Source organism: Carassius auratus, unplaced genomic scaffold (genome assembly GCF_003368295.1).
Source record: "Carassius auratus strain Wakin unplaced genomic scaffold, ASM336829v1 scaf_tig00016867, whole genome shotgun sequence".
Taxonomy (NCBI): domain Eukaryota; kingdom Metazoa; phylum Chordata; class Actinopteri; order Cypriniformes; family Cyprinidae; genus Carassius; species Carassius auratus.
This window is the reverse complement of record NW_020524714.1, coordinates 71,843-85,471: the sequence shown is the minus strand read 5'-3', so window position 1 is coordinate 85,471 and position 13,629 is coordinate 71,843. Positions and strand designations below refer to the sequence as shown.

The window sequence follows — 13,629 nt, the reverse complement described above, 5'->3', positions numbered from 1 at the left end:
CTACCATTGGCCCGCAGCTCTGTAAGCCTTGGCCACAAGCGTGGAATGAGAACCACTGTAAGGTCCCATGAGGGAACTTGATGAGGGAGAGGTAGATTGAGCCTCCTGGCCCCTCTCAGGAACCTGATGACCAGATCATGCTTCCCAAGAGACTTACCATCAACAGGGTCATGGTGAGCAGAAATGGCGGCCACAAAGACCTTCAGGGTGGAAGGAGACAGCTTTCGATCCAATCCTTCCTGAAGACAGGAAAGCACTGACCCGATCGGGCATCTTCAGGGGTCTTCACGATGTGGAGAACACCAAGTGATAAAGAGGTTCCACTTCAAGCATAGGCGTGTCTGGTAGACAAGGATATAGCTACCACCTGATGTTGCAAGGTACCTAAACCTTCCATGATCTATCCAGAACTCACACATGTAGGTTCCATAGATCGGGACGCGGGTACCAGAGGGTCCTTCCTCAGAGGAATTGGCCAGGGAGGGGCTGTCGCGAGGAGAACAAGTTTGGGGATCCAGAATAATTTGTTGGGTCTTTTAATTAGACAGCAGCAAAAGACCACAGCAGGAGCAAAGTATAGGAAACTGAGACTACAGTTCACAAAGGCTTACCAAAACTGAACAATGGAAGATTGGAAAAAGGTTGCCTGGTCTGATGAGACTCGATTTCTTCTGAGACATTCTGATTATAGGGTCAGAATTAGGCACATGCAACAATAAATCCTTCCTTGTATTAAAGATTTAGGCTGCTGCTGGTGGTGTAATGGGTTGGGGGACATTTTCTCATTTGGATATTTTGGCCCCCTTTGAGCATTGTTTAAATGCCACATTATATTGCCACAGTATTGTTACTGATCAATGTTACATGTCAACTCCTTAATGACCACAGTGTGCCTATATTGTGATGGCTTCTTTCAGCATGAATTAGTTAACTACTCAAAAATGACCTTCACAAACACCAGATCTCACTCCAACAGAGTAGCTGTGGTATGCGCTGGAAAAGGATATTTGTATCATAGATATGCAGCCGACAAATCTGCATGATATTGTTATGTCATGTCATGTCATGACTTCTTCTCACACACTGGCGAGTATTGTTCTGTACATATCCCTCCCCAAGCGATAGCTGCGATACCTAGCCATTCCATGTTTGTTTTCATAGTCTTGTTTACGTTTTTTTTTGTTGTTGTTGCTTTTATGTGACTAAGCAGTGTCTGACTAAAGTCGACACGTGGGGTGATGACATCATTGTTGCAGAAAACGTTTGACTTTCCCTAAATATACCTGTTTGCCAGTGTTTGACCCTTGCCTGTTATGACCATGTCTCTGTGTAATAAAAGCTTGCACATGGATCTGCACGTCTCATGACTTGTCAGCCCCGTTACAATATGTATATAGTGATTGAGTAAGTTGTTGTGGTTAATCACATGTTCCCTTTCAGTCGGTCATGTTCGACGTTACGAATGGGATCTCGCCCGAGAGCCCAATCACCTTCGAGTGGTACAAAACGAGCCAATGGTACACAAAGTACCTTGGTCTGCGGTGTTTGAATCGCGAGCTCCGCCCCGAAGAGTGAGTATATAAGGAGCAACGCGAGCAACTCGCATTCAAGCTTTCGCTTCGGAGCCGAGCACATCGCTTGCTGCAATCACCGGAGTGTTTACAAGCAAGAGCTGGTGTTGGTGTGACGGCGCGATTCAGTGGTTCGTCTGGGTTTCCTGCGACAGCTCCCGCGTTCCCCTGAGCGCTTCAACACCTCTAAAAGAGACAATTTCTCTCACAAGAGAGATACGGACCGATTTGCGTCTTTTTAAAGATGTCATTTCGCCCGTGTGTTTCTGGGTGCGGTCGATATATCGCTCCTCGTGACGGTCACGATCGCTGTGTCATGTGTCTGGGCTTCCAGCATGCTGAGACTGCGTTCGTGGATGGCTCATGTTCTCTTTGCGGGGACATGACCATCTCGGCGTTGAGATCGAGACTCGATTACCTTAAAAGGTATAGGATCCCCTCTGCCACACCCCGTTCTAGCTCTTCTTCTCGTAAGAGAGCTACTTCGGCTGGTGGCCAGGGTGATCTGAGGGTTACCGTGTGGGCTTCCCCGACGAGCAAACCTCCACGGGCCGCAGCCGGTTGAGTTCCTGGATGAGTTTGCTGGACCCTCTCAGGCTCCTGACATCTCATTCGGGGCTCGCGAAGAGGACCGTATGTCGATCGCCGCATCACAAGGCGGGCTTGAGTCCTCGGGAGATGAGGGTTTGGCTGCGTTGCCTCCCTCGGGAGTGCCAGCGTTGTCTGAGTCCGATCCCGAGCTGACGGCCGTGCTTTCCCGGGCAGCGGAGAGCATTGGGCTTGAATGGAATCCTCCACCCTGTCCCGAGCGCTCGAGGCTGGATGATTGGTTCCTGGGGGCTGCTCATGCGGATCGCCAGCACCCCCCTCTGGGTGGAAGTAACCAGGAAGTAACTAGTTCATGGAAGGCACCTTTAACTGCCCGAAAACATTCTGGTTCTTCCTCCGCCTTCACTGCCCTCGATGGCAGGGCGGCCAAGGGGTATGCTGAGATTCCCCCGGTGGAGCGTTCTGTTGCGATGCAACTGTGTCCACAGAGTGCCTCCGCTTGGAGTGGTGGTCCCAAGCTGCCCTCCAAGGCCTGTAAGTTCTCATCCACGCTTGTGGCCAAGGCTTACAGAGCTGCGGGCCAGGCCGCTTCTGCCCTGCATGCCATGGCCTCACTTCAGGTCTATCAGGCCAAGCTGCTCCGGCAGCTGCACGAGGGCGGTGCTGTCCCAGGGGTTTTGCAGGAGGCGCGCACTGCTACCAACCTCGCTCTCCAGGCGACGAAGGTCACTGCGCGCTCCTTGGGTCAGGTGATGTCCACTTTGGTGGTCCAGGAGCGCCACCTATGGCTGAACCTGGCATACATGAGGGAGTCTGATCAGGCTCAGCTCCTCAACTCCCCGGTCTCCCAGGATGGCCTCTTCGGCGACGCGGTAGAGAGCTTTGCCCAGCAGTTCTCTGCCGCCCAGAAGCAGTCTGAGGCCATCCGACACATCTTGCCCCGGCGGCGGCGGCGGCCCACTGCTGCTTCCACCCCGCCGCCGGTGCAACCTCAGCCTGCTCGTCGCAGAGGGCGCCCCCCTGCGGCCTCCTCCACTCCCGCTCTGCCACAGCAGCAGCCTTCACCCCGGCTGCAGCGAGGAGATGGCCGCAGAAGGGCGGCGCAACCTGTCTTTGCCCCTAAAACCCGCCAAACACCAGGCCAAGCGGCGTTCCTGAGACGGGCGACCCCGAGTTGGAGACATCAGCTCATCACGAGATGGTAGCAGGACCACTTCTTCCCCCGGAGGAGGGCCGGGGGAGAATCCTTTGTTTTCCATTTCCATAAGGAAGGATTCCAATCCATTTTCTTTTTGTTCCGCCACTGGCCCTGCGGCCGGTGGTACCCAAACCTTCAGCCTTCACTAAAAGAGCTGTTTCCTCTACCTCCGGGTCCCAAGAGGCCACGAACGACAGCTGGCGACATGCTTCCTCGCTGCTCTCGTTCCCCTCTCCTCTTGCCAGTTTCCATGCAAAGACGGCTCAAGAACGCTTCGCCTTCTCACCTTGCCACTTGGAGTCAGACGAGTGCCCGCACTTCGCCCCCGCTAAGGGACGCTATGCCTCCCATGCAGGGGCTGTCTGCTCCACCACGCTGCCCCACTGTGGGTACGCCTGTAGTCCCCTTGACCCCGCTGGTTCGGTTCCTGGGAGCCTGGCTAGAGCTCCCCAGGCCTTCCCGCTGGCTCATCCGGACACTCAGGCTCGGCTACGCGATTCAGTTTGCCCGGCGTCCCCCCAGGGTTCGGGATGTCCACGCGACGATGGTGGGCAAAGATGCCCCAGTCATGCGCGCAGAGGTCGCGACCCTGCTGGCAAAGGGCCCGATAGAGCCGGTCCCTCCAGCCTACATGAAGTCCGGCTTTTACAGCCCTTACTTCATAGTACCCAAGAAGACAGGTGGGTTACGGCCAATTCTGGACTTGCGTGCCTTGAACCGAGCTCTGCACAGACTCCCGTTCAAGATGCTAACGCCTAACGCATTTTCGAATGCATTCGTCCGATGGATTGGTTTGCAGCGATCGACCTGAAGGACACGTACTTTCATGTCTCCATTCTTCCTCGACACAGACCGTTTCTTCGGTTTGCTTTCGAGGGGCCGGCATATCAGTACCCCTAGAACCGGTGTCTAGGCATGTTGCTGTATCAACAGATGCCTCTGCCACGGGCTGGGGTGCCATGTGCAACGGGCATGCTGCGTCAGGCTCCTGGAAAGGCCCCCGACTTCAGTGGCATGTCAATTGCCGCGAGTTGCTAGAAGTACGTCTTGCTCTGCACCGCTTCAGGGCCCTGCTGAAGGACAAGCACGTTCTGGTCCATACGGACAACACTGCGACCGTAGCGTACATCAACCGTCAGGGTGGTCTACGCTCCCGCCACATGTCGCAACTCGCTTGCCATCTTCTCCTGTGGAGTCACAAGCATCGCTTCGTGCCATTCACATTCCGGGCAGGCTCAATCGTGCAGCCAACGAGCTCTCACGGCAGCAGTCTCACCCCGGGGAATGGAGACTCCACCCCCAGTCGGTCCAGCTGATTTGGGAACACTTCAGAGACGCTCAGGTAGACCTGTTTGCCTCTCCAGAAAATTCCCACTGCCAGTTGTTTTACTCCCTGACCGAGGGCACCCTCGGCACGGACGCCCTGGCACACAGCTGGCCGCTGGGCCTGCGCAAGTATGTGTTTCCCCCATTGAGCCTTCTTGCACAGACATTGTGCAAGATCAGGGAGGACGAGGAGCAGGTCCTCATGGTTGCGCCTTTTTGGCCCAGCCGGACCTGGTTCCCCGAACTTGTACTCCTCGCGACAGCTCCTCCCTGGCCAATTCCTCTGAGGAAGGACCTTCTTTCTCAGAGATGGGGCACCCTCTGGCACCCACGTCCCGATCTGTGGAACCTACATGTGTGGGTTCTGGACGGGTCACGGAAGGTTTAGGTACCTTGCCACCACAGGTGGTAGCTACCATCACATCAGCTAGAGCCATGTCCACCAGACATGCCTATGCTTTGAAGTGGAACCTCTTCGTCACTTGGTGTTCTTCACGTTGTGAGGACCCCTGGAAATGCCCGATTGGGTCAGTGCTTTCCTTTCTTCAGGAGGGGTTGGAACGAAGGCTGTCTCCTTCCACCCTAAAGGTCTATGTCGCTGCCATTTCGGCTCACCATGACCCTGTTGAAGGTAAGTATCTTGGGAGGCACGGTCTGATCATCAGGTTCCTGAGAGGAGCAAGGAGGCTCAATCCGCCTTGCCCTCAGCAAGTCCCCTGTTGGGACCTCGCAGTGGTTCTATCAGCACTGCAGGGAGCTCCCTTCGAACCCTTGCTCTCAGTAGAGCTAAAGTTTTTATCTTTGAAAACTGTGCTCCTGATGGCTTTGGCTTCGGTAAAGAGGGTCGGGGACCTGCAGGCATTTTCAGTTGACGAAGCGTGCCTGGAATTCGGGCCGGCTAACTCTCACGTTATTTTGAGACCCCGGCCTGGGTACGTGCCCAAAGTTCCCACCACTCCTTTTAGGAATCAGGTGGTGAACTTGCAAGCGCTGCCCCTGGAGGAGGCAGACCCAGCCCTGGGCACTGCTCTGTCCAGTACGTGCGCTCCGCACCTACGTGGACAGAACTCGGTGCCTTAGGACCTCAGACCAGCTCTTTGTCTGTTACGGAGGCCAGCATAAGGGAAAGGCTGTGTCCAAGCAGAGGTTATCCCACTGGATAGTGGATGCTATTGTCCTGGCTTATCTGGCTCGAGACCTGCCATGCCCCCTAGGGGTGAGAGCTCACTCAACTAGGAGCGTAGCTTCCTCTTGTGCGCTGGCGCATGGCGCCTCGCTAGCAGACATCTGTAGAGATGCGGGCTGGGTGACACATAACACATTCGCGAGATTTTATAATCTCCGTGTAGAGCCCGTGTCCTCCCGGGTACTCGCCCCTTCGGGCCAGTAAGGACCTGCTCGGTGTCAATCCGCTTGCTGTGCCATTCCACTCCGCGGACTGGATGCGTGCACTATTCCCCTCAGGTGAGTTCCTCAGTCAGAACCCTGGGTTCCTCCAGCACTGTTGATGTCCAACACTTGCGTACATGCCCCTTTGTCAGCCATGTGTGGGACTAGGTGCCTCCATGTGTCGTGATTCCCCTTTCTGGGTAATCCCACGTGTGTATGTCCACAGTAAGTCTCTCCGCAGCATGTGTCTTTCCCTTGGCAAGCCTCTTGCCAGCTCTGTCGTTGAAACTTCCACCCTGCGGGCTGGGTACCTCAGAGTTCTTATGTATCACCACCTTGGTAGATACCTGCTTTCTGTAAGTCCTCCCACGGGCAGGCAGCCTGCTAGCATATGTCCAGCTGGAATATGCTACCCAGTGTATTCTGTGCGAGCTTTAGGCCCTCACTCGTGCTGGCCTCACGACAGGGTGATATCACTCACAAGGGTCGCTGGAAGACAGCCATGTGGTGTTTTGTAAGGGACCCCATTCGTAACGTTGAACGTGACTGACTGAAAGGGAACGTCTTGGTTACGTATGTAATAAGGCAAGGAAAGAATAAGGCAAGGCAAGGCAAGGCAAGTTTATTTATATAGCACATTTCGTACACAATGGTAATTCAAAGTGCTTTATATAAAAGAAAGTAAAATAATCATGAAGAAAAATAATAACAAAAATAAAACAACCAATTTGAAAACTTTTAAAATGATTAAAACATTTAAAAACAGTTAGAAAATTATTTTACATAAAAAAAATTAAATAAAATAAAACATTGAAAATATAGTGCAATGAGTTCGGACATTGCACAGTGCTCATTCAATAAATGCACAGCTAAAAAGATGCGTTTTGAGTCTAGATTTAAATGTGACTAGTGTTTTAGCACATCTGATCTCTTCTGGAAGCTGATTCCAACTGCGGGCGGCATAATAACTAAAGGCAGACTCCCCTTGTTTTGTGTGAACCCTTGGTGTTTCTAACTGACTTGATTCCAAGTGATCTGAGTGCTCTGTTAGGTTTATATTCAGTGAACATATCTGCAATATATTTCGGTCCTAGGTCATTTAGTGACTTATATACGAGTAAAAGTACTTTAAAATCAATCCTAAACGTAACTGGAAGCCAGTGTAAGGACCTGAGGACTGGTGTGATATGCTCAGATTTTCTGGTTCTAGTCAGAATCCTGGCAGCAGCGTTCTGGATGAGTTGCAGCTGTCTAATGGTCTTTTTGGGAAGGCCAGTGAGGAGTCCATTATAATAGTCCACCCTGCTGGTGATAAAGGCATGAACATAATAAGGACAAAATTGAGAAAAATTACATACAAGAGCTTGCATTGACAAATGAATGCATTTTTTTATTTGTTTTAATATCATTTAATTGTTCTATAAATGTTATTAAAATGAGCATCATACTTTCATATACAATAATAAGAGCAGTAGCCCTAACTCTTCTTACTGTTTTGCAGATTACAGCAAATCTATTTTGTTACCGCTTTACTTTGGATTTACTGATTTGATGTAACAGCTTTGTTAAACCTCTTAATTCCTCTCACAAATCCATACAAAGGTATGATTACATGGATAATCAGCCCAGTTATACAGAGATACAGCACAGTCCTCATCTCCAACATTGCTATTGGGCTCATTGGGCCTCCAGAAACTCCAGATCCTACAACAACAGATCATCAGTAAAACAGTTTAAGTTTATTATGTCATATAATATATGTGGCTTAAGAGACTAAATAGGTTTGGAAGTTAATGCATGAATGCATTGATATTTCTTACGAAGAGGTTATGGTTTAAATTGTATGGTTTAACAGTGTGACTGAGAATTGAGACCAAGCTGCTCACCTAGAGGTCAGTGTGCTGCCGTCAACCCACTTCCAGACCCCTTCAGTATTATTGTCAGTCAGACCAATCCACACAATGTTTCCACTAGTTATGGTTGTAATAAATTCCTAGAATGAAATATTATACATTTAGACCATAAGCATTATTCATCACTGATTCAAACACAATATTTCACTCACTTGTTCCTCTCTGTTGTTTATGATGACCAGATCTGCTCCTCTCTGCAAACAGTCTTGTCTGCTGTCAGTCCAGTTCTTCCACTCAGAGGAAATATAGTAGGAACTGTGACTGTATGTTATCCATTTAGGGTTGTCAGAGCACTGATCTGTTCAGGGAATAGTTTACACGAAAGAAAAAAAAAATGCTGAATATTTACTTACCCTCAGGCTGTTTAAGAGGTAGGTGAGTTTGTTTCTTCATCAGAACAGATTTGGAGAAATTAAGCAATGTGGCTCCTCTACAGTGAATGGGTGATATCAGAATGAGAGCATAAACAGCTCATAAAAAAATCTGCAAGTTATCAACATAAATTCAGAAGCTGCATGTTTATATGGAACAAATCCATTGTTAATTAACTTTAAACACTCATTACTGGTCTGTCCCTTGTTGTCCTCTCACATCAAAATCTGTCTACATATTTGTTTAGAACTGTTCAGGACAGTTTTTTACTTGTATGTAAACAGTGCTTGATCTAATTTTATTTTTATATTTTTCATCTGCTTTTTATTTTACTGTTTGAGTAAATGATGCTACCTTTCTCCACATCTGTTTTGATAAAGTAACTAATTCATCTATATCTTGGATGGCATTAGAGGCTGAAAAAACTATACTGATTTTGAATTTAAACTCTACACTGACATTTAACTTCTAGCAGATAGTTTACTCAAAGAATCATGTACATTTAAAAGTTACTGAGACCACAACTAAACTACATCAAATAAAGAAACTTACCTTTGCCAAAACCTGGTGGGTATTTTGTTCTTATTGTATGGATGTGGACACACAGCACTATGACTGCAGTTAGAAGAAAAACACATAGCAGAACCAAACCCACTACAGTTCCTCTGCAGTTTCTGATCCTCGCTAAAAAGAAGATGATGCATATTATAAGATCATAAGATCAATGTTCATTAAACTCTCCTATGACTAAAATATGTCTGTTAGTGTGCTTCCACACTGGACAGATTTGTTGTGGTCCAAATTAAAATCCAGTAACTTCTGCAGTGTTGGTCTCAAGCCCAATAGATTTGCAATAATCTTGTTATCACAAAATTGACCACTAAATAAATAATTAAATAATTCATAGTAGCACTTATGAGCACATATTACTAATCTAAGGTAGTAATAAGTGAGTTTGAGTTTGCTTTCACGTTCTCAACTCAAACTTAAAGCCAGCTCTGAAGGATGTGTGTGTTTATAGGAAATCTTGGGTTAAGCACCATGATGCACTCCCATGTTTTCACATTAGCAAACTGCCAGTTGTAATTTTAATAAAATGAGTCTCTTCATGCCTGTGTTTTAACATGTCCAGTATCTCTCGATGTTCACGTACTCTCTGTTGTTATCCATCTCTTCAAATTCTATTCCCCTCCCAAAATTGGCAGAAATGTTCATATTGCTAAATGTGAGATTTTTGGAAGTAGCTGCTGGACTGGACATTATTAAAAACATTATATATCCAGTATAGGAGACTGTTATGTGAGAGATTTCCACCTAACCTCGATCAGGTGGAGAGCTGGTGGTTACAGGGGAATTAGGAAGGGGAGGATAAACGCAGAATTAAAAAAATTCCTGAAGGGAATCGGTATCACTCTGATTCGGATGAGAACGGTGCCTCGTCTGGATCAGATCCCTTAGGTTCTGCTTCCCTCCACGTGACCCACATTCCCTTTTACCCCTGCCCGCAGGTGGGGGAGGAGCACAGTTGCGACACTAGCCTTCTGTGCCCTTCTTTGAACCTCAGATCGACACAGGCCAGGACCCCTACATTGTTCGGGCTCGGACCTGGACCTTTGTGGAATGAAGGATCTGAAAGCAGCAGAGCGTGCCTTCGTCTCCCTGAACTTCTTGATCACCGTCTCAACGGAAATACCGATAAGTTCAGAAGGCGAAACCTGAGTATTGAGAAAAAAGTCTTTTCTTTCTTCCTGATGTCTGCCAGGTTCATCCACAGACGTCTTTCTGCTGCCACCATGGCCGCCCTAGTCCCGCCCATGGCGGAGGCGGCCTGCTTGGTAGCATGGAAAGAGGACCGTGGTGCAGCGTGGCTACCTGATCAGGAGAAAGGCCCTTGCCTCCATCCAGGTCTCTTAGCAGATCAGCCTGATATCCTTGAAGCACCACCATCATGTGTAACAAAGCCACAGCCTGACCTGCTGCTGCGTATGCCTTGCCATCTAAGCCAGATGAATTTCTGAAGGGGCTTAGATGTCAAGGAGGGAGTTTAAGAGAGGATGTCTCCCACGCAGATTTTTTTTTTCTTAGCTCTTTCTACAGGGGGCATCCCCTCATAGCCGCTTTCGCTTGCCGAAACCAAGGGATGCGAGAAGAAAACGGCCTCTTTCATTTCTTTTTGATATCTGTATGGAGATCTTGCAGAAATGGAAGGCTCACCTGAGCTGGAGGGCTATGGTCAGAAGGAAAATGCTCATTGAGTTTTTTTTTGTTTTTTTTTAATGGCCATCATCCTTATTACATCATCATCTTGTTAGCACATTTTCATGGCAATTCCAACATTGCTGGGGCGCAATCCATAACCTTAAACAGTTCTACATATGGAGGGCAGGAGAATTGAGAAGGCTTAGCCTCAGCTTCTTCACCATCCTCAAATATCTCCTGCCTTCACTGGGTAAAAACCCGGCAGAGCACTAAACTCAGTATCAGATAGTGTTAAAAATATAACATCATCCTCCCGAGGCTCTCTCTTGTCTGCCGCCATTACGAGCGTGAAAGGGAAAATCCCTCTTTAAAACATTCAAAAAGATCTACCTGTATTCTCATAAGCTCATTCTCATCCATGCCTCAGCAGTGCCAGGTCCTCAACCTCGGGAAGCAGACGACTGCGTTTTTTTTTTACTTTTTTTCAGAAGAGAGACAAACGAGAGCAGAGTTTTTTTTCCTTGAAAATAAAAACGCTAATAATGCACACCGATTGCCTCCTCAAAGACATTGCATGCGTGCTCTTCACCCAAACAAATGACGCAAAGACTGCGTGTGTCATCGGGTTTCAAATAACGTTGACACAGATGTACACATTGTCTAAACGCTTGCTAGTAGTCGCCATGATACACAGAGAAAGATCGCTCTTACCAGTTCTTTCAGATGCACGCTTTGAACAGAACAGTCAGTGAAGACGAAGAAGAGAATGACGTGTTATCCCGGTGCCTGTTTATAGTCGTTTTGTAGCTAAAAAACTTTAATAATGTGTGCAAACAAACAAATGTAAAGATTAAAAGCAAAAACGTAAAGCAGCCTGCAGCAATTAGGCTATTGTACAGAACGCTTACACTTTTGAAACATTTAAACTGTCAGGTAATCATTTTTGCTTTTTTTCTGTTTTTTTACATGTTGTTAAGAAATACGAGCATGTAAACATGATCGGAGGAAAGTCGGCTCCTTAGTCTGTTAACAATAAGGCCGGCCAAGGAGAAAACACGCTCTGACGGCACAGACGTTGCCGGGACTCACAAATAACGTTGTGCTAAGCGAATATTCTCCAAGTTAGCATTGTTTATTCGTTGCTTGAGAGATGCTGCAACAATGTTCTTGAATTCGGTCACTTTCTGTGATTCTCCACAGCATATTTGAAGCACTGTAGAAGACCGCAGTTCTTATTCATTCATTAATTATTTTTTGCTTGCATACATCTTCAAATATGCCGTGGAGAATCACAGAAAGTGACCGAATTAGGTTTTATTGTGGACTTTTTTTTCTTCTTTTTTTATGGCAAGCAAAAATATAGCAACATTATTTATCGAATAATTAGAGCCGAACAAATATTTGAATGTTCGACTATCCGTGCACACCCCTAACCGCTACATGCAATATTGTCATCTTAAAATTGACGCATACTTATGGTTAATGCATCCTTTAGTAGAGTGTTTCCGACAGCGCCGACTAGTCTATATAAATATATATATATATATATATATATATATATATATATATATATATATATATATATATATATATATATATATATATATATTACGGAGCCCCGCACATGACATGCAAGAAAAAAATAAACTGTGTGCACGATTTACGAATTCGTTCCCTCAGTTTACTAAAACATGCATGTGATAACTATTGCATACCCTCAATTTACTATTACGCTACTAATCCTGCACATGATTTAGCAAATCAAGGGAACGAATTAGTAAATTGTGCGCGCAATTTATAAATCGAGTGAACAAAATAATAAATCAAGGGAACGTTATAGTAATCGTGTGCACGTTTTAGTACACTGAGGGAACGAATTAGTAAATTGTGCACACGACTTAGCCATATATTTTTCCCTGCGTGTCATGTGCGGGGCTCCGTTATATATAAGACCACAGCAGGAGCTAGGTATAGGAAACTGAGTCTACAGTTCACACAGGCTTACCAAAACTGGAACATAGAAGTTTGGAAAAAGGTTACCTGGTCTGATGAGACTTGATTTCTTCAGAGACAATCTGATTATATGATCAGAATGATCAGAGTAATGTTTCTAGCACATTATTGAATCTATGCAGCTATGAATTAAGGCAGTTAATTCCCAAAAAGGGGTGCAACAAAGTGCCTTGGTGAGTGTATATGTATATAGTGATTGAGTGAGTTGTTATGGTGAATCACATGTTCTATGAATATTAAATAAGGACAAATTGAGAAATATTACACACAAGAGCTTGCACTTAATTCATAGAAGCATTAAGGGCACATATTAACAATCGAAAGTAGTAATAAGTGAATTTCTAGTTTGCTTACACATTCTTGCAAATCAAGCAAACTCAAACTCAGGCCAGCTCTGTATGGTGTACTGTATGTCTATAGAATGTCTTGGGTTCAGTTCCATGAAGCGTTCCTAGGTTTGCATTACTGTTTTCACATTAGCAATTTTTGTGCAGTGCAAACAGTGATTTGCTTAGATCTAAACTGCCAGTTGTAATTTTAATAAAATGAGTATCAGTACCTGTGTTTTGAAGTGTCTGGTATCTCTCCATGTTGTCATCCAACTCTTCAAATTCTATTCCCCTCTCAAAATTGCCAGACATGTTCATATTGCTGGAGTTGAGCGTAAGGTTATTGGAAGTTGTTCCTTCAAGTGGACTGGACCTGTATGAACTTCTGCTTTTTGGCTTTCACATTTATAAAGCAACACTGTGGTCATGTGATATCTTTTTCAGGCACTGATTTTATTTTGTATTTTTCTTACTATTTAGAAAAATGGAGTTCATTTTAGAAAATGGTTAGATGTGGGGATCACCCTTAGGTGACTCTCTTTAGGTGATTCTCCTTAGGTGACTCTTATGGGGGGATTTTTTTATTTTTATTTGATGGAATAAAAAATACCTTCTTACAGCATAAGACACATTTTACTGCTGCTGTCTTTCCTGTCAAGATTGTTGTGAAACACTGTGATGTGTGAAATTTAGCTAATTCAGTTTACATGCTATAGTATTTTGCATATCTTTGAATATAAATGTTAATTGTCCATTTAATGACTATTTTT

The 13,629-nt window shown here is 46.1% G+C and overlaps 1 protein-coding gene across 1 annotated transcript; it reads right to left on the bottom strand.

Annotated features, from left to right (window-relative positions):
• On the bottom strand, positions 1 to 13,254 carry LOC113075343 (perlucin-like protein). The gene is made up of 8 exons (XM_026248047.1): positions 13,090 to 13,254; positions 8,871 to 9,002; positions 8,099 to 8,244; positions 7,920 to 8,026; positions 7,646 to 7,737; positions 7,260 to 7,335; positions 201 to 273; positions 1 to 123 (listed from the first exon to the last, which is right to left on the bottom strand). Exons 1-8 carry the CDS (start codon positions 13,175 to 13,177, stop codon positions 1 to 3), a joined length of 837 nt encoding a protein of 278 aa, XP_026103832.1. The 5' UTR covers positions 13,178 to 13,254.
• Between the last annotated feature and the right edge of the window lie 375 nt (positions 13,255 to 13,629).

What these genes read in the sequence shown, in the direction of transcription:
- LOC113075343 (XM_026248047.1), bottom strand. Translation starts at nt 13,177, where the DNA reads ATGAACATGTCTGGCAATTTTGAGAGGGGAATAGAATTTGAAGAGTTG. An exon ending in TAAACAACAGAGAGGAACAA is followed by an intron (nt 8,027 to 8,098) that starts GTGAGTGAAATA and finishes ATTTCATTCTAG; the next exon opens with GAATTTATTACAACCATAAC. An exon ending in TGCAACTCATCCAGAACGCT is followed by an intron (nt 274 to 7,259) that starts GCTGCCAGGATT and finishes AGACCCCTGAAG; the next exon opens with ATGCCCGATCGGGTCAGTGC.